This window comes from Panthera onca, chromosome F1, assembly GCF_046562875.1.
Source record: "Panthera onca isolate mPanOnc1 chromosome F1, mPanOnc1 haplotype 2, whole genome shotgun sequence".
In the NCBI taxonomy this organism is placed as follows: domain Eukaryota; kingdom Metazoa; phylum Chordata; class Mammalia; order Carnivora; family Felidae; genus Panthera; species Panthera onca.
Genome location: NC_138355.1, coordinates 69,073,018 through 69,097,288, shown reverse-complemented (window position 1 = coordinate 69,097,288; position 24,271 = coordinate 69,073,018). Strand labels below are relative to the sequence as shown.

At 48.3% G+C, this 24,271-nt stretch overlaps 1 protein-coding gene across 3 annotated transcripts; it reads right to left on the bottom strand.

The window, feature by feature from the left end:
• Positions 1 to 6,644: 6,644 nt before the first annotated feature.
• On the bottom strand, positions 6,645 to 23,639 carry FCRL2 (Fc receptor like 2). Of its 3 annotated transcripts, none has more exons than XM_078440715.2 (12): positions 23,330 to 23,637; positions 21,930 to 21,950; positions 19,717 to 19,989; positions 19,183 to 19,467; positions 17,455 to 17,742; positions 16,783 to 17,061; positions 16,389 to 16,502; positions 11,932 to 11,959; positions 10,839 to 10,924; positions 10,533 to 10,598; positions 8,874 to 8,905; positions 6,646 to 8,790 (listed from the first exon to the last, which is right to left on the bottom strand). In XM_078440715.2, exons 1-12 carry the CDS (start codon positions 23,358 to 23,360, stop codon positions 8,752 to 8,754), a joined length of 1,542 nt encoding a protein of 513 aa, XP_078296841.1. In that variant the 5' UTR covers positions 23,361 to 23,637; the 3' UTR covers positions 6,646 to 8,751. The 3 variants fall into 3 exon arrangements, with proteins under 3 accessions (XP_078296843.1, XP_078296841.1, XP_078296842.1); XM_078440716.2 differs by having other exon boundaries at positions 16,783 to 17,028; XM_078440717.2 differs by lacking the exon at positions 11,932 to 11,959 and having other exon boundaries at positions 6,645 to 8,790; positions 23,330 to 23,639.
• Between the last annotated feature and the right edge of the window lie 632 nt (positions 23,640 to 24,271).

The window sequence follows — 24,271 nt, the reverse complement described above, 5'->3', positions numbered from 1 at the left end:
TAAGTGTAGTGTTGCCAGATACAGGGTCCCCAGTAAATTTGAATTGCACACAAAAAACGCATGATTTTTATTGTCACTGTGTCCTATACAATATTTGGGATAAATTCACACCAAAAAAGCAGTCCTTGTGTGTCTGAAATTCAAATGTAACTAGAAGTTTTGTACTTTTAGTTGCTACCTATGGCAGACCTAACCGGACAGGATCACTTCCGACGTGCGTGAATAACTTCGTGAGCGTTGCGTCGGGGGCACCGGTTCCGTGCCGTGTGTGTGCACGTGGCTGTCTCCTCGGCTCGCTCCATCCCGGGAGAAGTGAAATGATTCACCTGGTAAATCTGGGCGAGTAATAAATGAGGCATGCCAAGTCAGCTGCACACTTTCCGCCTTGGACGCAAGACTAGAGGTCTAGTCTCCGTGCAGGCACAGACTTTCCCCTGCCCTGGAGGGAATCTAAAATTTTGAGAGCAAATTCTCCGAGACACAAAAGTTGGAGCATAGGCTTAGATAGAACAGGAAGAAAAACAAAGGAGCGGCATAGTCACAAGGTGGGCTTTCAGCGTTGGGATTTAGTGAGAGCAGGGCATTTGCAGAAGAAAGAGGCTCATACTGAACCTCCCTTCTAAGTTTACTGAGCCCACAGCCTTGAGGCGTATGGCTTTGTGACCTTGCTACGTGACATCGGCTTGTGGTGCTTTTATGAAATAGACCAGTGGATGCTTCTACAGGGCAGGACTACCCCATGGACACCAGTAAGGAAAGGGTTCAATAGCCTCATCGGGGGCCTGAAGAGAGTTGGGGAAATCCCTTTGAGCAGGAGCGAATGAGGCAGGGCTTTACCTGTGGGCAGGAGGCACAGGGATGACCACGGGGTCTGCCCGGCAGCGGAGCCTTGGGGGGCTCAGGGGTGACGCCGCAGAGGCCAGGGTAGCCTGAGTAACTTTCCAGGGCACTCACAGCTTCAGCGCTATGGCATGCTTTAGTCAAACTAGGAATCTGTGAAGCTTTTTAAGGCCCTGGTGACCGGAATATTTTGGAGCTGTAAGGTTCCTTGTGAGCTACAAAACACCAGGAACAATCTAGCTTCAAATTGCTCATGTCAGGGGCGCCTGGGTGGCTCAGTCGGTTGAGCGCGGACTTCGGATCAGGTCACGATCTCGCGGTCCGTGAGTTCGAGCCCCGCATCGGGCCCCTGTGCTGACAGCTCAGAGCCCGGAGCCTGTTTCGGATTCTGTGTCTCCCTCTGTCTGACCCTCCCCTGTTCATGCTCTGTCTCTCTCTGTCTCAAAAATAAATAAACGTTAAAAAAAAAAAATTGCTCATGTCAGGCCTAGCAAGTCTCCTGCATCAGTCTCCCCAAACTCCACCCTGCGTGATGCAAATTGGAGGCTCACTCTTGAATTCCTGCGGTATTCCCTAGGCTCAGGGGTGAACGTATTTGAAGAACCAGTGGGTAAGGGTCAAGATCATATAGTTATTATAAATGGGCACGCAGGGCTTTGCCTGTGCCTCTGAGGACGTGACCAACAAATGTAGGAAGTTAAAAAAGGGGGAGGAAGTTCAGGTTCTTGGGGTGCACACGTAGGAACGATCGAGTCTCACTGGACCGGTCGAGGCATGCGCTTCAGAAACACACGAGGCAGTTTAGTTTCCAGAACCCGCTGAGACGCGTGTTCCGCCTGGACTGAGTGTGCAGCACAAGGCAAAAACCCCTCCCGGGCTCCTCAGGCTGGTGCAGACCCTCCCAGGCAGCAGCCCGTCTGCTTGGTGGAGGGTGTGGATGCTGTCACTCACACCTCCCCTCGGTCCACAACCACAGTGTCATATCTTACTCAGAGGGGAAGTGAAAGCCAGGGGGACGGCACAGAGTAAGTGGTTCCCACCAGCTCCCAAAATAGTAAGCGTTTGGTGCCCACATTAACCTTTTGCTGGAAGGTTTCTCGTCACTGAGTTTATGTCCAAAGGTTCTGGGTTAACCGACTGGCATCCTACCGGTGCCAACGAGAATTTACCTGGCCTCCTTCCTCATATGTGAGTGGGTCTGCGTTAGGGGCTTTGGAGACATTAACCGTGGGTGCGGGGGCATAATGTATTCTGGAAACATGCTTGTCATCCAAAGCACTTGTATATCAAAGCGAATTTCAAGGACCCATTGGCTCAGTTGGGATCGTGTGATCTTGGGTATCGTGTATAACTCGTATTGCAAGACGTCGCTCGTTTATCAAGTTAAAATGTATTCGAAACACGTTACTCGCAATCCAAGGTTTTACTGTATTTCGATTTAATGTGTCTGGAATTTTTCTTACAGGGGGATCCGATCTTTGAACCTCACTTTCTTCCTAGGGATGCCGACAAGGGAAGGAGTGTACAGGAAAATCTGTGGCATCTCGATGTAATTATACTGTTGGAGGATCTTAGGTTACTGTTTAATCTCATTGAGGAAACCCTGAAACCCAGAACCCCCTCACTGCAGAAACCATTCAGTGTATTGGGCTGAATTGGGGGATGGAAAATAGAAGTAGAAGCGAATTTTCACCCTGGGATGCCCAAATGACATTGGTATTACTGAATTAATGGTTTTTTCCCTGAGTCTTTGGGAAAATTTCACAGCCTGCCACGAGGCTACGTGGCCATGAGGATACCCACAGGAGCCGGGCTGGTCTTGGGGAAGCAGTCGTGAGTGCAGCTGGGAACTCCCAGAGCTCTGTCGGCCCCACAGGAGAAATGAGATCCCTAAAGACCTGCAAAAAACTATACAAGCTCCTCTAGAAAAGGGCAACAGATGTGATAAAAACTACACCTGCTTCACACAGTCGCTCACGGAGCACATTCCTTGGTTCGAATATTGGCGGGGGTTTGTGTCAATTGCTATTATTTCTTTCAAAACACTTGGTAGGGTTGTCAGCAACACTACCTGGGCCTGGAGTTTCCTTTGTCGCGAGTTTTAAACCACTGGTTCAATTTCGTTCGTAATTTACAGCAGTACTTAGGTGTTCTTTCTCAGATGGTGTCTTTTTCAGTTTTGTCTTCAATATTTCTTCCTGGAAAAAAAAATTTTCTGGGAACTGTCCATTTCATCTAAGTTTCATTTTTACTAAGATTGTGTATTATCTTCTCGTGTTAATTTTTTAAGTGTATTTATTTATTTTGAGAGAGAGAGAGAGAGAGAGTATGAGCAGGGGAGGGGCAGAGAGAAAATGGGGGAGAGAGAATCCCAAGCAGACTCCACACTGTCAGCATAGAACCCTACGTGGGGCTCGAACTCACAAACTGTGAGATCCTGACCTGAGCTGAAACCAAGAGTCAGATGCTTAACTGACTGAGCCACCCAGGTGGCCCTTGTTGCAAGTTTTAATAACTCCAGAATATATAATCATGGCATGTTCTTCATTCCAAATATTGGCTATTGGGGCCCTCTGTCTACTTCGGTCCCGATCAGCCAACCACAGGCGTGACCTGTGTCTCCTTCCTTCTTCCAAGTGTGACTCATGGTGTCTTGTTTCCTTGTGGGCCTGTCTTTGTGTGCTTATTGCATTTGGAAAATAATTTCTAGAATTGATTTGAAGACTCAGTTGATTTTGTTTTTTCCCAAGCATATTTAGCTGCTAAAATCCATTTTGGGAAAAATCGGTCTTTTGGAGGCACTAGCAGTATGGGACCACCTTACTCCACGTCCAAGCGTGGATTTAACCAGATAACCTGAAACCGGGCACCCGTCGGTAGGAGGGCCTGCTTCCTTCCGATTCCCTCTTACTAAGACTGGCAGTCTTTGAGGTCCCCACTCAAAAGGGAGGGTGGTTTCCCAGGTTGCCGGAGCTTCACAGACCCTAGACTTTGGTTTTTGATGTCAGCCTTACAAGGCTACCTCGATCTCAGCTCAGTCCCTTAGCATCATTCTCACATGGGCATCCCCCCCTCCCCATAATGCCACAGGGCATGACAGCCCCCCAAGTTTTTTGCGTCCTGATCTTTATAATTCTGATCTTTATCCCAGATCTTTAGAGCTAGCTGAAAGGACCTTTTTCTTCTTTGTGTGTGTGTGTGTGGGGGGGGGGAGATTGGAATTTTTGGGAACCGTACCTCTGGAAAGGTAACACTGCTGAGATGAAGCATCTTTAACCTGGAGACCCAACGGCTTGTTCGGCTTCACCTTCTGGTAAATAGAGCCACCAAACTCCGCCTTGCTATTCACTTCTGTGTCTGGACTTCACGAGTCTTAAAGCCAAGCAAAGTTGCTCTGGGTCACTTGGGACTTTGCTGCTTCATGATTCGTTTGTTAGCCAGCCAACCAGCCCCCCGAACTCAGCACCGAGCACCCCGGAGCCCAGCGAGGTGAAGACTCTCATCGCAGCCCAGGCTCACATGCTCCGGCTGGTGTCCTGTCCTGTGTTCAGCTGTCCCCGCCGCCCCAGCGTGAGTGGAGAAGCACGAATCAGAAGCCACCTTCCCTGCACGTGTGAGCTCATCTTCCCCGATAGTCTTGGTGGGCAGTGTGTGGTTGTGTTCTGTTTGTTTGGTCCACCTGCACCTGCTACTACGCTGCCCTTGGCTGTGATGGTCTCACGGTCGGCTGAGCCTTGGCTGGTAAATTTCAGTCCTTTCTAAGACTTCATTTCCAAGTCAAATTGTATTAATAGCCTTTTTATTTATAGCCCTTGCTGAAGACAGCCTGGTGGATTTGCCAAGCCCAGCACACATGGGGCACAGCCATCCTGTCCGTGGTGGCCGTGGCCTGGGGGGGCAGGCTGTCCCGAAAGTCACATGCTCTCTTTCCGTTTTCTGCTGCCCGTTACTCACTTACAAGGATGACCGACAACACTCATTTCTATGTTTCGAAACAACTCCCTCCCACCCTTCAATCGTGCTATCAGACTCTTGAGTTTACACAACAGAATTTTGAAAATTCTTTTTGGTTGTTTTCTTTCTGTTATTCAGCAATTGTTTATTGGAGCAACCAAATTCTAGCAGAACTGCCGTCTTCCAGTAACTCGCCAAGGGAAAGAGGAGAGGGCGCCCCCGACATGTTCTCCAGGCCTTTTAGAAAACGTGGGGTGGTCCCTTCGGCCGCCCACGGGCGAGTCCATCAGGAAGGTGATACTGTGGCCATGACGGAAATGCCCCAACAGCAGCACCCCACAAAGGTTCCCATGGCCAATCTGGAAGAGTCTGCTGTGTCACCCAGCATGCTGTCCGAATGGTTGTAAACACACCAGTCAAGGGCAAGCTTCTCGCCAAGAGAATTAACGTGCGTATTGAGTGGATTAAGCCCTCAAAGAGCCGGGCCAGCTTCCTGAAGTGCATGAGGGAAAAAGGCCAGGGAGACCAGGAGGCCAAAGAGAAAGGTACTTGGGTTCCACGGAGCCGCCAGCCTGCTCTTTCCAGGGAAGCACGCTTCGTGAGAACCCGTGGAAAGAAGCCTGAGCTGCGGGGAACCCGCTTCCTAGGAATCCAAGTGTAACATAAGAGTAAAAAAAAAATGAAATAAAAAGAACATCTGAAGACTGTAAAACTGGTTCTCTTAATTGAACAGAAGGAGTGTAGTGTCCCCTCCCCCCAAGAAAAGATTTAAAGCAAACTTTAATTGTGTCCTGATTCACTGGGTGATGTCTTTATTCAAATTTGGTGGGTTTTTTTCCTTGCTGAAAGACGTGAGGGAGCTTATTATGTAACAGAACATTATTATTATGCTCAGTTGGTTAGGAAACTGCCAGATATTATTCATAAAGTATTTATAGTAGTTTGAAAATAGACCCTGTAAGTCACTAAGAAAAAAGAATTAAAAAAGTGCATGAAAGGCTACCCGTTGGGTGTTAGAGTCAACGCTTCACCGCAGTGTTGGGGGGCAGAAGTCTCACCCAGAGAGCACTCCGCCCTCCAAGCTGCCTCTTCCTGTCTCAGCAGTGTGTATTTATGATCGTTACTGTAAGCTTTTGTTAGGCACCTACTTTCCGCCCGTTTATGTATTTCCAAGGTGAGGATTAGAGAGAAGAGCCTGAAGCCATCTTGTCCACAAATGGAAAGTTTTTAATGGAAAAGAAACAAAACCCAAACGCTAGTGAAACAGAAGAGGTCTGTGAGCCAGGGCCCTCTGGGTTTGATCCTGGCTTCCTCACCTAGAAGGCAAGGGCGACGAAGATTACTCTTTTCTGCGAGGTTGCTTCCCTTGTGCTCTGTGATGCAGTGCCCGGGACGCTGATGGGCCCTTTGCACGACCACTGGGATCTCTCGGGAAAAATTCTGCCAGGTTATGGTCTGACTCTGAATAGAGCCTTAGGTTTTGATCTCTCTCAACTGTAACACTATCCAAAGTGTTGACTTAGAAACAAGGATATTCACTGCAATAGTGTCTATCACAGTGAGTGACTGTCATTACCCCAAACGAGTAATTTACAGAACAAATTACCATGTATCCACACGTACAAAGCAATGCCACAAAGATCTTTGATCATTTATTAGTATGAAAACAGCACAGAATTTTTTTGACTAAAAACCGATGACAGTAATGATTCCTTTAAAATCACATATTTATGGGGGCGTCTGGGCGGGTCAGTCAGTTAAGCATCTGGCTTTGGCTCAGGTCAAGATCTCACGGTTCAGGCTCTGTGCTAACAGTGCAAAGCCCGCTTAGGATCCTGTGTCTCCCCTCTCCCCGTCTCTTCCCGCCCCCCCCCCCCATTCACATGCTCTTACGTTCTCTCTCAAAAATAAATAAACATTTAAAACTAAATCAGTAAAATCACCTATTTAGGTATATGAGAGCACATCCATAGAAGACATTCTGGCTGATGGATCTTGAAACCCTAGTAAAATTGTCTGAGTGATGGAAGTAGGAGTGAGTTTAATGGTTATCTTTTTCATTGTCTGTATTCCCAGTTTTTCTACAATGAAGATCTATTACCTTATGTATTAAAATCCATAGGTTTTGGTGGCTCCCCTCAGCTCCAAGTGTCAGCCCCTCAGGTTGCAGAACAGGTCGTAGGCATGTGTGTGAAGTGTGTGGACCAGAGGAGCGTTAAGTGTCAGCTCTTACTCAGGCAGTCCCCGTCTATGGATCAGCGTGGCCACTGGCTACTTAGCCATTGGAACAGACCCTGGTAACATGGAGGGATTCCTGACCTGACTGCCTAGAATTTCCCACTGGTTCTCGCAAGGCAGAAATAGCTAGATAAGTAACTTGTAATGAATAAATGTGACTTAGAGTGGCTTAGTGGGAGGCTGAGCAGAGATACATCAAATTACCTAGGTCCCTATATATAGTCTTGGTATGTTCCCTAGAAGTTTTCACACCAGAGTTACTATTAATCACGAGGCTGTGTATACCCTCCAGGAATAGTTGGGTGTAAAGAACAGCGAGGAGAGGTTCATCACTGCTAAAATGGTACCAGGGTTAACGGTCAGACTGAGATTACCCTCACCCTGTCACAATTAGATTGTTGGGATCATGCTAATTCTCAGTCCCTGATGCTCAGAGCTCAGTAGTTTGGTGGTCTTGCCAAGATTGCATCGTTGTCTCAGCATAAAATTGAAATAATCATTGTAACCATTCTTAGTTATTTATTTTTGTCTGATACACTTCAAATTTGATGTGTGTGGCTTATGAAATATTCCAAATTATCTCTGTGTAGATTAATGATCAAACCCAAGCCTGCAGTCAATTATGTCCTTCCCGTTGGTGACCTACCTTTTTCAGGGAGTGGATTATAAGAGATGCTAACCGAGGAGGTATTTCAGTAAAGATTCTGGTTGTATTTGATAGTTATTTTGTTAGAGATTCTCATCTCAACGTTTTGAACTTTCTTTGTACCGGGCTTGAGGCTAAGTGATCGTTATGCATATTTTATTTAAGGAATACTTCTTTAGTGCTAACAATGCCAGACACTGTTCCAGGTGATTTATGAACATTTAATCCTCATAATAACCTGTAGGTTTTGCCCATTTAAAGGTGAAGAAATGGAGGCACAGGGAGGTTAAGTGGTTGGTTCAAGACCATGTGATTAGTGGGGGATGGGGTTGGGACACTGCCCCAGGCAAAGGGTCCCAAGGGCTGTGGTCTTCTTACCCCTTATATGAGGGTGCCAATGAATGTAATGGCCATTGTCCATTTCAAACAGATGTAAATACCCTTGTTGTTTTTACATCAATGTGAATTGATTACGTTACAATGAATGTAACGGCCACTGACCATTTCAAACAGAGGTAAATACCCTTGTTGCTTCTACATCAATGTGAATCAGAGTACAAACCAAACATTCAAGAATGGACAAATAAAGCAAGCTCATTCAAGATGCTGTTCCCTCCCACAAACTCAACCCTACATTCTCACAAAAGCAAGAGAGGATTCATTTAAAACTTGAGAGGTCTGTGGAGACAAAGGACAATGAGGTCCCAGTTTGGAAGAGAAAGCAAAGCCCAGAAATGGATTCTGTTCACATCATCTCAGAGTAGGTGTAGGCAAAAGCTCGTCTCTCTTGTTCATTTCTCTTTCTCAACTCTTCGAACATTGAACCTTAAGAGCAGGTAACAGAGATAATCTCACTGCACGGTATCTGGGGTACAATAACACTTCAACCAATGTTGAATGAACAGAAGGAGACATTGGGAAAGAACATGATAACAAAAATGGCAGCCTGCTCATCCCCTGGAGCACATTCTGTCTGTGAGAGGTCATGAGGGTTGGGCGTCTTTATAAGGTTTTATGTAGCCTTTAGTGCTGTTCCATCTTTGTTGGTGATCTGCCCCGCATTCCTCCAAGTGTTACATCTCCTTCACGCCAGAGTAGATGACGTGGGGGTCCTAGGAGAGATGCACAGGTGAAGGAAGAGAAGGAACACGGTGGAGGGAGACAAGATGGGGAACCTTCCAGGAGTCGAGCTTACCTTGTTCTCCAAAATTGTCCTTCTGGTGTTTTCTGTGGAGGAAAAAATATTACTGAGCTCTTGGGTTTCCACTTAGACCTCATTCCCAGACTTGATGCACCAGAGCACAGGATGGCTGTTCTTAACGTGTAGGTTTCCAGCTTCTTCCGCTCTGATGTAAACTCCATGCCTTAATGTTGTCCCCTCTGAAGTCCTTCTAAGACCACCCATGCTCTAAGCCCTCCACCAACCCTTGCTGAACAAAATCCTTCTTCTCTTTGATGCAACTTCTGTGGATTATTGACAATATTCTGTGAGGGCTCACTTTCCCGTCATCTCTCTATGTTCTTCAGATAACAACCACAGTGGTTCATGCTCCATAGAGAAGGAACCAGAAGACCCAGATAAGGGGGGTGGGGAGATCCTGAGTCACACCAGCTTGAGGGCATGGTGGCTGCTTCTTTCTCCCTTCACTGCAGGTGGGCAGTGTGGGACTGAATCTCCTCCCTGCCCTTGGTCACCCATCAACACCTGCAGGGAAACCGGCTGTGCTGCTGGTGGCCACTGGCTCCTACAGAAGTAGCTGGGAGCACAAAGCCCATGTTTGAAGACTGCAGCTTCAAGGGCACTGTGGCTGCAGCCTGAAGGACATGGCTCTGAACAGCTAAAGAACCACTGTCTCGATCCTTGCAAGGCTGCCCGTGGCAACGCACATTCTCTAGATTAGGATGATTTGTTCAGTAACACCTTCCATGTCACCTCCACATGGCAGGTCCTTTAAAAGAGGCTCTGCAATGACCCTCTTCAGCTGGGACAATTCCCCCTGGGCTTTAGCTACCATACTTCAGGGATCCTCACTCTTCAACCACGTGGATGGAGCTAGAGGGTATTATGCTAAGCGAAATTAGCAGTCAGAGAAAGACAACTATCATAGGACTTCACTCATGTGTGGAATTTAAGATACAGAACAGATGAACATAAGGAAAGAGAAGTAAAATAATATAAAAGCAGGAAGGGGAACAAAACATGAGACTCTTAAATACAGAGAACAAACTGAGGGTTGCTGGAAGGGTTGTGGCTGGGGGGATGGGCTAAATGGGCAAGGGGCGTTAAGGAGGACACTTGTTGGGATGAGAACTGGGTGTTATGTATAAGGGAGGAATCTGGAATCTACTCCTGAAATCAGTATCACACTATATGCTGACTAATTTGGATATAAATTAAAAAATAAAGATATAAATAAGTATGTAAAGTCCCCAAAGAAAGATTGAAATTTGAGTAGTTGAGTACTTTCGTTAGTATTAATAATGAAATTTGACTTGTTGAAATGGATAATGGTCATATTATGCTCAACTTTAAAAAAAGAAAATAAAAAAATAAAAGATATTCTCACTCTTACCTGACTTGATTTTTGTATCCCAGATCCTCCCTAATTGTCTATTCTCAACTGACCATCTGTTTGTGTGTGTGTGTGTGTGTGTGTGTGTGTGTGTGTGCGTGTGTGTGTGTGTGTTTTAATCCAGCTTCTCCACAAGAACCTTCCTGCAAATATCTCTTGCTCCCTCTTGGGTCTGCAGATTTCACATCAAGGGCAAGGATTGTATTAAAGCCTCCACTGCACATCCGGTCCCACTTTCTTGGGAAGATGCATCTGACAAGAACCACTCTGGAGTTTCTCACCTGAGTCTTCTGGTAGCTGGATGCTACAGACAAAGGAATAAACCACATCCCCATCTCCAGGGTCCACTGCAGGGAGAAGACAATGGTTCACAGGTGTCCGTGGACAAGGGTTCAAACTTCATATGTGCCTTCCCAGTCCCCTGCTCCGTGACTGTCCTCCCAACCCCAGCATGATTCTGAGGGTCGCTTCTTTATTGAGACTGGGCCTCTTGGAGGCAGGGCGTCCAGACCACCCCATGGTTTTCTCCACCTGCTTTCTTCCCTCCCAGCCGCAGCTCTGGAGCCCCTTCTAGTGGGGAGACTCACCATTGACATAATCTGGCTGCAGGTCCTCGATGGCTGGGGATGGGTTGGAGGGGGTGGACGCCTGAGAATTTGCACTGGGAACATCTCTAAGAGAAAGGAAACTCACTACATGACAGTTTCCAGGGAAAGAGCAAGAACAGAGAGGAGGCAGGCTGGAGAGAGACTGGGGAGAAGCCAGGAAGATACAGCACTTGGCTCTGGTGATTTGGTGGCCCTTTGTCTAGACTCTCAGGGGTGGTCTTTCTGGCGTCACTTCAGGGGGGCAGGCGGAGACAGGCCACATAATCACAATGTCCTTTCCTAACGACTAAGCCAACCAGGCACCCCCACAATGTACTTCTTTAATAAGATGGCCACTCTGATCTGGCAAAAATATTCTATTCCTCGTCTTTAGCTTTTTCAAAAGTTATAAGTAAGATAATGATATTGCCCCTGCTTTAATTTTTTTTTTCCTATAAACTCTCCTTAGAACTTCATCTGTGTCTTTCTTATCAGTTTCTCTCTCTCTCTTTTGTTTATTGTACACATCTTATATTCTCCATGACACAATATGTCCCCTGTGGAAATAAATCTCATTTTATGCATACTTTCACACCTTTAAATATCTAACAAAAACTTGCTCATACATTGTAAGTACTCCATAAATAATCTTGGTTATGTGAATTACGAAATTCACTTAGAAATATCGAATCCTGGTGTGCCTGGGTGGCTCAGTTGGTTGAGTGTCTAACTCTTAGTTTTGGTTCAGGTCATGATCCCAGGGTTGTGTTGGGCTCCACGTTGAGCTTGGAGTATGCTTGAGATTCTGTTTCTCTCTCTCTCTCTCTCTCTACCCCCCCTCTGCCCCTCCCCTATTCATGCTCACTCTCTCAAAATAAAAAAATTAAACAAGAAATACCGAATCCTATGAAGATAACACCTAGAATTGTGGCCTGAGACAGCACCCTGATAGCAGAAATGTAGTGAATAGACACGGGTGAGTGTCACAGAGAGATACTGTGTAATTTGTGCAAGCAGAAGGAGCAGAAAGTATTTAAAATTGTGAATGAGGAAGGTCTCTGGAGTTCCCAGTTTCAATAGGAAAAGTTCTCACCTGAGTGCATTAGTGACAGAGTGTCTTCCTGAAAATCAGATGAAGGAACATTCATTTTAGAGGAGGAGGCTTTAGCTCTTAAAACTCTCACCCAACTTAATCACATGTTGTTACCGGCAGGATGTAGGACACAGAGTAGGGATCCAGTTATATTGTGTCCTGATAACTACTTGTTCCCTCCGACGTGGTCGGTTGTCGGTTGGACAATCCATTCTTTTTTCCCCACTGATTTGACATACCACTTCAGACGGCAAACCCCACGGGCATGGGTCACTGTTTCTGGATTTTTTTATTGCTGTTTTGATTGTTGCAAAAATATATGTTAACTGCTGGTGACTTTACTGCTTTCCTTATTTGGACTTTGAGGGTTCTCACTTTTTAGATGTTCTGATATTAGCAACTCCAAGTCTAAAGCAGTGGTCTTGGGGTAAGGCTTGATGTTGACATTCATAGGACCCAATGGGCCCTCCTTTGCACCGTTTAGCTTTTCGGGGAGATGTAGAACAAGAAACATGGCGTCTCAGCATGGAAGTATGGGCTGTGTCACCAGAGGGAGTCTTTACAGTGTCAAGAAACTCTTTCCTGGTCCTTCACCTAAGAGCTGAGGGGACAGGTCCACATGGATGGGAGCAGGGACCACTACAAGGGACACAGTTAGTCTCAAGGGTTGCATTGCACTTGGGGGTATGCCCACTGTGCCTCCCATCAAACATTTGTAATCCCACCCAGAGCCCTTCTGGTTTAAGTGCAGCTCAGCAAACATGAAAAACCTCGCCTGGTAATACAGCCAGCGCTCCAACTTTATCAGGATTTCAGGAGACAGTGTTGGAAGGCTAACCTAAGTGTATTCTCCAAAGAGAATGAGGAACTAATTTATTTTCTTCAAGGAAAGGAAGAATGACCTCAGGATTTTCTACCAAGCCAAACAGTCACTCAACCATAAGGCAAGGCACACATATCTTCAAACAGTATGAAATCAGGGTGTGTGATCCTAGCAACTCCTTACTGAATACATTATTTTAAAAATGGATTTAAAATGGACTTCTTAAGCACTTTTGAATATTAACAAAAGTCGATGAAATCTTGGCTTCCAAAGAAAACTTCAAAAATAGTCTATAAAGTGAGTATGATATCAACAATCTTAGATCTTAGTGGAGCAGATAATTCACAACAAAACCATGAAGAAACCTAGATGTGTCTATAACTTGTACATTTAAGGGAATTAAGTCTTAAGGTGCTGAGTGCATGGATAAATATATAAGACAGAGGAAAACAAATACATTAAATATCTGATTTGTTCTAGAGAATAGGACCAACGGGAAAAATGCTGCAACTAACAAAAGCAGAAATTTCAGATTTTGAAAGCAAACTGGTAGATGAAATAAATGATTCTAGGAGCTTCACTTTGCAATCCAGAGGATAGATATGCTGTGCCATTCAAGAACGTGAACGAGAAAGAACAGAGGACGGGAAGCGAGAAGAATCACAGGGAAGCACAGGACTTCATTCAGTTCCAAGGAAGGAAATTTGGAAGCCTGGATAAAACAGGTACTTTTCTAGGAAAAGTCCCCAGAAGATAAAGGAAACGTGAACAGAATGTGGCGTCAGGATGGGGTGTGTTCTGCTGCATTAACAAGCGAGGCTCGACTTGTGGGGGATTTGCGTTTGCAAATTTCCCATTTGTGCTGCAGACCTGTCAGAAGTCTGCTGGTGGGGGAGTGTCTGTCACCACAGTCACTCAGGGACTGAGGCTGCCAGAGGCCACACCAGCCGGAGACACTGTCCGCTCAGCATGTGTGTGCCTGGTCACCGGCACACGGGAAGGAGAAGGGGCATCAGCGCCTCACTCGTAAATACTTCTGACAGGAAACAACATGTACTGCTTCTGCGGACCTGTCTCTGGCCACATGGAACTTCAAGGAGACAGGGAAACACAGACTGTCCACATGCCCGGAAGTAAAGGAGGGCTGGGTGAACATTAGCAGCGTCTCTCACAAGATTGGTTACAAGAGCAGAAACAGAGAAAGTTCCAGAAGACCTGCTCCCCCAAAGCCCCACCAGGCGAAGGTTCCATAGGGGAGCATGTAAACTCTTTAAAAAACAGATAATTAGACTGCTATGTAAACTATTCTAGAACATACAAAAATATAAAAAGTAGGATAATGTTGAGCTTCCTTTTGCAAAAATAGAGTAACATGGAGTACAAAACCCGGAAAAGATCACGATAACGACAAAGCTGGCAAATGTCACACATTACCATCAAGGAAGAAAACTTCAAAAGAATGCTAGTTTTTCTTAAAAATGCACCATCAAAATTGGGGTTTTTATCAGGAGTGCAAAGATGAGTCAACATTAAGTATTCTGGTATAATTTAATTAATTGATTTAATAGATGAAAGAGAAAGATTATATTATTATCTTCACAGGCACTAACAAGGTATTAGCAAAAATTAAAAGTTTCTGAGAAGTAGTCTTGATAAAATAAGAAAACTGGAACTTCTCTAGAAGGAGTATTTGAATATAGTATATAGCAGAGAAATACTAGAAAAATTTCCCTCAAAAACAAGGGCTAGACAAGCGCATCCACGTAACATAACATTTCAGAGGCCCTTGGGCATATAATTAGATGTGAAAAATAAATTGCTTAAAAATTGGAAAAGAGAAAGTAAATGTTTTATTGCTTTGTAGATTGTTTCTATATTAAAAAAAAACAATAGTATATTGGTGTATAACTTGAAAGAGTGGGAGAATTCAACACAGTGGATGAATTAGAAATTATTTTAGAAAAACAACCTCCCTCTTCATAGACATATGTTTATCAGTTAAAAACCATAGCGAAAGAAAAAACAATATCACAATTCCTTAGTCTTAGATGGTCTGTTTAAAAATATAACTTCCGCTGAACTTGAAAAAACTGAGCTACATTTTCACCATCTGGAAAAGGAATGACTGATGACTTTCCAAAATTTCTCTCACTCGGTGGTAGTTGATAGGTCTAAGGGAACATTTTGTAGGAGCTTAAAAAGTTTATCTTGCGACTCTGTTGTCGTCTATGCTTGTCCTGTATCTTACAGATTAATAAATGACACCTCAGGATGCCTGGGTGGCTCACTCGATGAAGCGTCTGACTTCAGCTCAGGTCATGATATCACAGCTCGTGGGTTCAAGCCCCACCTTGAGCTCTGTGTTGACAGCTCAGAGCCTGGAGCCTGCTTCAGATTCTGTGTCTCCCTCTCTCTCTCTCTCAAAAATAAAATAAATATTTTTTAAAATTTTAAAGAAAAAAATGACACCACTGGAGCTGGGGAAACTTGCAAGAGGAGAATTGTTCAGGTCAAGAGTCTCTATGTGCAGGCTTGAGGCTTTCTGACCAGGCCAGTGTGGACACTAGATCTTAGCTCTGCCCTCTACTGGATGTGAGCACCTCGGCCCACTCAACTTCCCCAAGACTGTTAAACCTGGACCATGATGCACACTTCCAAATGATTTTTTTATAATTACACATAATATGTGTAAGCTCGTCATACGTAACAGATGCAATAGTTGGTCATTGGCAACGTGTTTTGGCTAGCAGTATGCTGGTAGGGATCAGTATGAGCTACCCCTTCGAGGAGTTTCCTAAATTCTTGGTCTTAAAAATAACGTTACAAAGATAATGCACGGTCGTGCTAACACGGCAGCGGCTTTATGGGAGTGTTGGTTATGGAAGGTGGGGTCTCGTGCTTCTAGGGATGGTGGAGGAAACGGAACTGGCCTTTTTTCTGAGAACTGGAGATATTGGACAAAATCCTGGCGGAAGTCTATGTACTGGTGTTGAAGAGGGGACAGGACAGGGAAGAGCCTCCCAGGCCAGGTTGGAGAGGGGAGATGCTCCAGGAGAGAGGCCTAGGTCTGGAACTGCTGGCCCCCCATGGCACTTGCTTCCGGAAGTCTGGTGGGAGGAAGGCAGGGACTGGCATCGTGGTGATTCGTGTGGAAATCTAAAAAACATGGCTGCGAGTTCTTTAACATTTAGAGCTGTCTTTGGAGTGGAGACTGTGCCCTCTCCCCTTGCATCTGGGCAAGTGTTAGGTACGGGACCTGATGAGATTGTGGTGGACATGCGTGACACTGTGGTCTGAAATTAGTTGGAAAAAGACATTGCAGACTCACTACCACACTTGCTTCTGAAGCAGAAGCCACCATGTAAAACTGTGACGTGTAAAAAGAATTGATGAGATTTGGGGAGCTTCCTTCCCTCCTTCCTTCCTTCCTTCCTCCTTCTTCCTTTCCTCCCTCCCTCCCTTCCTCTCTCCCTCCCTTCCTCCCTTCCTTTCTTTTTTTCTTTTCCTTTCTCTCTCTCTCTCTTTCCTTCTTAATTTCTTAATTTCTCAATTCTCCTTTCCTGTCCAATCTCTATCAGTAATGGAAAAGTTCACAGCAATAAAGGACAATGAAAACAAACGGTAGATGACCAACCGGGTGTCTTGTGGAACCTGCAGTAAAACAGCAGAGCAGCACCAACACAAGCAGGGACACCCAGCAGCCCGAGAGCTCTGTCTGTGACATGTTCTTCTCTGTAGCTGCTGGTCCCTGAGGGAAGAGACCAGCGCGTCAGCCTCAGAGGGTAAAGGCTGGAATCCCCATCAATACTATGCAGGAATGGTGGTCACGCAACGTTATCTAAGTGTAACGTGCACTTTCCAGGTTAGTGTGGAGAAAAAGAGGCGGCCAGGCACCGAGACCACCTTCTCCAACCTCCCACCACCTAGACCTCCACCTACCTTCCGAAACCCCAATATGGTACCAATGAAGATGGATGGGGCAGAGCCACTGGTCATAATGCTCCTGTATCCAGGGACCATCAACCCACCTGAGAGGCTGAGTGGCACCACCTCGCTGCGCTGGGCCCCGAGACCATTGTCGGCCTCGCAGGAGTAGTTTCCAGAATGTTCTGCGGTCAGAGACAGGTTGAAGGACGCTCCTCCTCCAGAGGGGGCTGAGCTGTTCCCCAGGGGGACGTCCTCGTGATAAAACCGGTACAGGATGGGGGGAGAGCCCCTCTGGACCTCGCAGCGAAGCTCTACCACGTCCCCCTCCACGGCCTGGGCCCTGGGTGCTGTGATGGATAGGATTGGGCAGGACGCTGGGACTGAGGGAGACAGGGAGCCGTGGACAGGGTTTGTGAGGACGTGGCGGACACAGACCCCCAGACTAGGACCTCAGCAACGGGCCTGGCCTCTCCGACCCTCAACAACGTCTTTAAGAATTTGGGAGAAAATCAATTCTGGGGAATTATCTGGAGACACGGTCATGTGTAATTCTCAGCGTGTGTTTTTCTAATGCCAGTCCAGCCCCCTTTGTAATTCCCTTCTAGGAAAAGAAAGACATCCACATTTTAACTTGCAAGGGTAACCCATCCTTCCATTGCTGTTGGTGTTGCATAGCACCGACCCCTGGACCCTCCAGCCCCTTCCTCGGGACCCCCAGGACTGTGGCCTTGGCTCTGGGATTTCTGTCTGGGCTGAATCAGAGCGCAACTCACTTCTCACAAGGATACTCAGCACCTTGCTCTGGATGGGGCCATGGCCGTTGTCCGCTCTGCAGTAATAACGGCCAGCATCGCGCTCCTGCACGGCTGGGACCTCCAGCTCCCCCGACAGGGAACGCTGGGTCTTCTTCCCCACGCTGGTTCCTGTGGCCTCTCTGTGCCAGGAAAATGTGATGTTTCCTGTGCCTTCGGTCACCGAGCAGAGCAGGACCAGGTTCCTTCCTTCGATCACCTGGCCCCTGGGGGCCCGCATCTCTAAGCTTACGTTAGAGACAGGCACTCCTAGACGGACAGAAGATGGCAGGTGAGAACTTGACAGCGGAGGACTCTGGGACCAGGTGGCGCAAGAAGTGGGTGCACGGGCGTTGCCCCCGTAATCCACTGTAAGTACAGAAAGGTGGGGGATCCGCAGCGAGTGCCCTTGAAGAATGTGGATAAGACACTGCATGCCCCAACCCCAGTCCCACCTAATTTCAGGGCGTCACTAAAGAACGTGTCATCTGCTCCACGAGACAGGAAGTATTTCTGGGGCGGGGGGGAGGAGTCGCTGTCCAGACCAATGCCTTGAGCACAGAGTGAGGGGGTCCCGGTAGCATCAGTCCTACCTTGGAAGAGACGCTGCTCCCACTAACAATATCTGTGACCATTCCTTCGTTATTCCCAATTTCAAGGCTCAACATGAATCACCACCCCTCCTCCGACTGCTTAGTTCACTCTGATTTCTGCTTTCTCTGATGCTTCGCTTAGCCGCCTTCACTGGAGCACCGTGGTGCCTTCTAATAAACCAGCTTGGGTTGAAAGCCAGCATGTGGGGCTGTAGACAGAGCCACTGTGGAGCATGTGCCCAGCCCACTGCTAAATGCAAAGGCACCCAGGGATCATTGAAGGCATGACTGAAGGACATTACTTTAATAAAGAAGAGAAAGATTATAAGGAGTGTTTAAAAGAGAAGAAGAAAAGCCCCAAATGGAGTATTTGTCCTTCACTGACGGCCAACTGAGACTTAATTATGGTTTCAGCCAATCCTAGGGATGTGACCTTCTAATGTTTTTTTTTTTAAGTTTCTGTATTTTGAGAGAGACAGAGAGAGTGCAAGCGAGGGGAGGGGCAGAGAAAGAGGGAGAATCCCAAGCAGGCTCCACACCATCAGTGCAGAGCCCATGGGGGGCTCGAACTCACAAGACCGTGAGATCATGACCTGAGCCGAAATCAAGAGTCAGACGCTTAACCCGCCGAGGCCCCCAGGTGCCCTGGCAATGTGACCTTCTAAAAGTCAGTCTGAAATTCCTGGATCCACACGAGCTCATCTGCATGATAAAACGAAAACCGAAAACCAAAAAAACCCCTGCAGTTTCCTCCCCACAAAGATGTCCCGGACCTGAAACGATGCTTTTTCAATTTTCTCATCACTCCCTGGCCCCACCTCCTGCCTATAAAAACCTTCCGCTTTGCGCATCTCTGAGCATCTCTCCACAGGCTGGCCGGGGTCCAGCTGACTCACGAATGGCTTGATAAAGCCAATTCAGTCTTTGTATTTGCTCCATTGGATTCCGTTTTTCAACGGGGGCTTTGTCTGATTGTCATTTTTACGAAATGCCCATTTTCTAGCTCAGTTCCCACTTTCCAGAGGGACAGGAGCTGCACAAGCTCCCGAAAGACTAGGCGTCCGGAGAGGGGCTGAAGGACCCCTGTCCCCCGGTGCTCAGACCCACTGCCACTTACTCCGCACGTGAATCTGCGACTGGAGGCTCTGTTTTCTGACGCTGGGAGTCACTGTCTCTGCCTCGCACCAGTAGGACCCTGAGTCTCCACTCCACATGGCAGGGACCCTGAGCTCTGGGGAGCTGCTCCAGCCGGACCCCAGGGCTCTGCCATCTCTAAAGAAGCAAAATCGGAGCTGGGCATCTGACCTCTGTGGAGAAAGCTTGGTCTCACAGGTCAGCGTCACTGGGTTCCCCTCGATGGCCCGGAAGGGGCTGACTGTGAGCACAGGGCGTGGAAATAGCTCTGGAAAGAAGGGTCACAGTGAGGTCCAAGGTTCCTGCTGAAAAGCCACCCCAGCAAACAAGACATTCAGACCAGCCGTGTCACCCAACACATGGTCTCCCTTCCTGCTGTCGGACTACAAGACTCGGGTTCCCCTCTGGTCGGCGTGCGGGGGTGGGGGTGGGGGGTCAGGTGCCCCTCCCAGGACCTGCCCTGCTCTGTCTGCTACCCTCCCGTCCAGCCCCTGTCCCGCAGGAGGGAAGACTGTACCTTGAACTTCAATCCTTACACTTCTTGAGGTTTTTTCCTTTTGGAAAGGAAAGATAGACCAAACAGGAGAAACAGCACAGTGATAAGTGCCACTGTCACTCAAAACTGCTCTTTGGATAGAACAGTTGGAGAGTTTGCTTGAAAACTGTAACTCTTCTCCGTCCTTGTAATATGACACCCTCTTGACTTTCCACCAGTCGTTTTTCTTCTGGCATGTCAGATCTATTCTGTCTCCTTCAAAGACGGCAGAGGGAGCCACGAGGGTCAGCCAGTCTGCAAGAGAAGGGGTGAGGGGGACGCAGATGTTGACCTGTCTCTTTGCTGTTGGGCAGCGAGAGGGTGTCTGTGTGGCCCCTTCCCCTTTCGGCAGGATGGAGGTTCCAACCCGCGCCTTAATTACTCGGGGCCACCTCCTATGTTTGTCCTGAGGGGGTCTCTGAGTCAGCTTGGGCTGCTGTAGCAAAATACTACGCGTTGGGTGTCTTCTCGATGACAGACATTTCTTTCTCCCGGTTCGGGAGCCTAAAAGTCCAGGACCAAGGTGCCGGCGCAGCTGGGTTCTGGTGGGGTCCCTCTTCCAGGCTGTAGACTGCTGACTTCTTGTGTGTTTGCACGCGCAGCTCTCCGGCCGGCCTCTTTTTCTGAAGGCACTAATCCCATCACCAGGACCCCGCCTCCATGACCTCATGACCTCCCAAGGGCCCCACCCCCACATACCATCCGCTGGGGATTAGGGTTTCAACATGCGATTTGGGGGGTGGGGACTCAAACATTCAGCCCATTGCAGAGGTCTCAGCGTAAACTTCTTTTTCTACGTGGATGCCGGAGCGTCCTGCTGGTGCTTCTCCTGCCCGGCTCTGTCTATTGGTGATGTCACCCGGGGGACCATTGTCCTCAGGGGACACTTTGCTTTCCTGCCCCCTCTGCTTTTATCCAGCCTTTAAGGGCCCCCCCACCCCCGCACTGTGCTCTGAATTCACATTCTGCCCTGTCTTCTCGCCTTGCCGGAGGAAACCGCCAGGGGGCCCAGATCACGGGGGGAGTCAACTGGCTGTTGGAATGGGATCCAGAGTCTCAATCCTCAGAAATTGCCCCCTTGAGCATTTTCCAGAAAGTTTCCCCATCCCTTCAATGAGTAATAAGGTGGAGCTGACCTTTAATCCAAGGGTCAGCTCTTAGGTGACTGACTTTCACGAGAAAAAAAGTCATTGCCAAAAATAAGCGTCCCCTGGGGCCGTTTCTCCGTACCAGACCGCGTTCAGCGTCTGGGGCATTTGCATTATATTTTAGGGTTGTAGTTGAGGATTCCCACCTCCAGGTGAGAAACTAAGCTATATCTAGACACAAATCTTCTAACGCTGTTCAACTGTAGCAGGACTGGCAGAATCTGGAGGTGCAGTGGAAGGAGGCAGAATTCGGTCACGTAAGAGACGAAGCGTCTCCTGAAACGCGGAACCAGAACCCGAGCCCTTTCACAGGAGTTGGATGAAATTTGGACGACGTGTGACTGGCTGTCCATGCGGAGAACCAGATTTACCCGTTGGGCACTGGGGGACAATCTGGGTTATAAGACGTGGAGTTAGAAGGGCAGACGAGGTGGGTTGCGGAAACTATTAGATTAATTGGAGATGTTTGCCTTCCTGCAGTGACAGGGACCGGATCCCCCGGGGACTCGGCTGTGGGACTTATAATCAAACTGATTCTTAAACCACGGGTACAGACTTCATCCAGAAACTGGAAGAATTCCCCGGGGAGAATGCTGTCGGGGGAAGACAGACGAGAGTCTGTCATCCCAGGACGGTTCCTTGGGGCCCCGAGAGCCCCTTCCACCGGTGGTGGCCCCGGCCGGAGAAGCATGATGGCACAGGACCGTCCGACCACGCAGAAGCTCTTAGCCAGAGCTGTGAGGACCTTCAGCCGGACCTTGTGGAGGAGCCGGGGTCCCAGGGCCTGGAGAACCATCCTGCCACATGGGCCCGTGTCCAGCCTGCACATTTCCACACGCCTCCCTCCCTGCGGGCTGTGGCCACACGGCGCACGCGGGCCTGGGCAGGCCGGGCACACCCTCCTCACCCGGCCAAGCAGAGCAGCCACGGGGCAGGCTGTCCCAGGGGAACAGTGACACTGGAACGTCTCTGAGGCCTCTCCTTGTCCTACTCTGCAGGACCTCGTGGGACCCGGACCCCGAGAACAACAGGCCAGAGGTGACTCACCTGATTTTCCATCGACTGGAGCTGTGGGGACATCAGAAACCTGAGGTTAGCCCCGAGCGTTTGCCCCCACAATTTAGAAATCTATTATCACTCGGCTAGAGTGTCCCCAAAGTTCCCATCACTCCCTTTTCTGTCCTGTACTCCATTATCACCAACAATCCCACCCCCCCAACCTCAACTGGCCCCCCCCCCCCCGCTCATGTCACATCCACAAGGCAGGTGCAAACCCATCCCTGGACCGAAGGGACCACCCGAGGCACGTCCCAGGGATGGACGCTGGGTATCCAGCGACTCTCTCCTTTTCCTTGTCCTTCCCCCGTCCCCGTCGACCACCTCCACACCCGGTGTGTCGACTACACCATGACACGGCATCCCGAGTCACCAAGAGTCCATAGGGAAACACGCCCAGTCAGAGTGAGTAGTGTGAGCTCTGAAAGGCGGGGGTTTTCTGTTGTGTAAAGCCCGACCTTGTGCCTGACTTAAGCTTTGATGCTAAGGCACCCATTTCAAAGACAGTGACGGCCACAAGCTGCAGGCCAAGAGCCGGTCCCCTCCCCCCACTCTGAGGCTCTTCTGTTCTTGGGGGCTCGGTTGATTTCCGTAACTGACCATGTGGGCCACTTGGTTTATTGTCTTCTCATGCTTCAAATTCCCACTCATTCGTTTTAATTCTCCAACAAAGAGTGAGCCTCCACCCCAGGACGAGCAGGACCCCGGACCCAGGCTCTGTCTCTCCCCTCCACCTCGCTGTGCGGTCCCGGGGTGCCGTGGAACTGCCCGGCCCTGGAAGTAACAAACCTGTCATTTTTCAAAGCTTCCTGACCATTTATGCCGAAGGGCATCTTGCCTTCTTAATAAGACCCACGAGGGCTGGACCGGCCATAACCTTGCTTACCGACAGGCGGAGAGCAGCACACAGTTTTGAAAGCCGAACCCACCTTGAGCAGATTCCCTTTCCCTGGCCACGTTTTATGTGAGAGTCCTTTTACTCATTAACAAATGTTAGCGCCTCCTGAATGTGGAGAAAGGACTCTTGTTTCCCTGGTAGCAGACGGCTAACGGAGGGGCCTCAGCAAAGAGTGTCCACGTGTCTCTGAACCCAGTCTTGGAGAGATGTGTGTGAGTAGTTCTCAGGGAGGAGTAGTAAATGTTGAAATTATGAAAACTGGATTCATGAGAACATATCCCTAATTACTAATTATCTAAGATCATAAGCCTTGAACACTAAGGGCGAGGATGCGTTACCGTCTGACTTTCCCCTCGGACTCTGCTATCTAAGCTGCAAGCAGAGACCTGAGCATTTCCACTGATCCCCGGGCTCTGATAAACCCTTAGGGCGTCCAGGGGCTGGAGACCCCGTCAGCTGCCACCTCAGTCCTGATGCACATTATGGGACTCACCAAAGATGACCAGCAGTGACCACAGCAGCATGAGGACCTGGGTCAGCTATCCGAGAAGAGACGTCCCTTTGGCCACCCGCTGGAGTCTGTGTGCAGGGAATGGAAACGGCTTTTCAAAGTAAGTTGTATACAATTAGCAAAAAAAGGAAGTAGAAGGGCTTGTCGGTGTCTGGCCGCTGTCTTCTTTCCTATAGGCGCTGAGACAATGCAGATGGTCCCTCTAGATGCAAAGAAACTCCTCCTCCTGATGCTGATGACTGTTAACACTCAACTTCTGTCTGCTGGTGCCTTGGACATGGCTGTAAGGGCTTTATGCTCACAGAGTTATTTGGTGCCCTGAGCAAGCTTCTGAAGTGCACACTATCCCAGTTACATGACTGGGGAAACTGAGGCCCCAGAGAAGGCAAGCAATTGACCAAGATCAGCATGGCCACTTTCCAGTAGCGACAGCTGGGAGTCAAACTCAGGAGGGCCCATTCCACAGTCTGGCTCTCAAACGCTGTCACATCTTACTGTGACACCATGCTTCTCAATGATCCTTAGGATAGTAGGGCCATTTCTGCAGCCACGCGGGGTTCTCGGGCGAAGATTTTTTCAGCCTTCCGGAACGGGATGTTGCTAAGATTCAAACCGCTTGTCCTGGTATCATTGAAAACGTTGTCTTCTTCCGTATTTCTAATCCATACTGCTCCCGATGCAGCCACACCCTCCAGGGCACGCATCCCCAAAGCCGGTTGTCACTCCCGTTCTCATCAGAGGTGGTCCCCACAGGTGTTGTGTGTAACAGTCCCCTCGGGCAGGCTGGACAGGCAGGTGTACGTTGCCTTTTTGGACTATATGTAGCCTGAAACTTTAAATCACAAAATCATAGCTGTTTGTAACCTGTGGGCTGACTGAGAGTGAAGCGATCATAGGCTCAACGTCCTCTGTTCAGGTGAATAT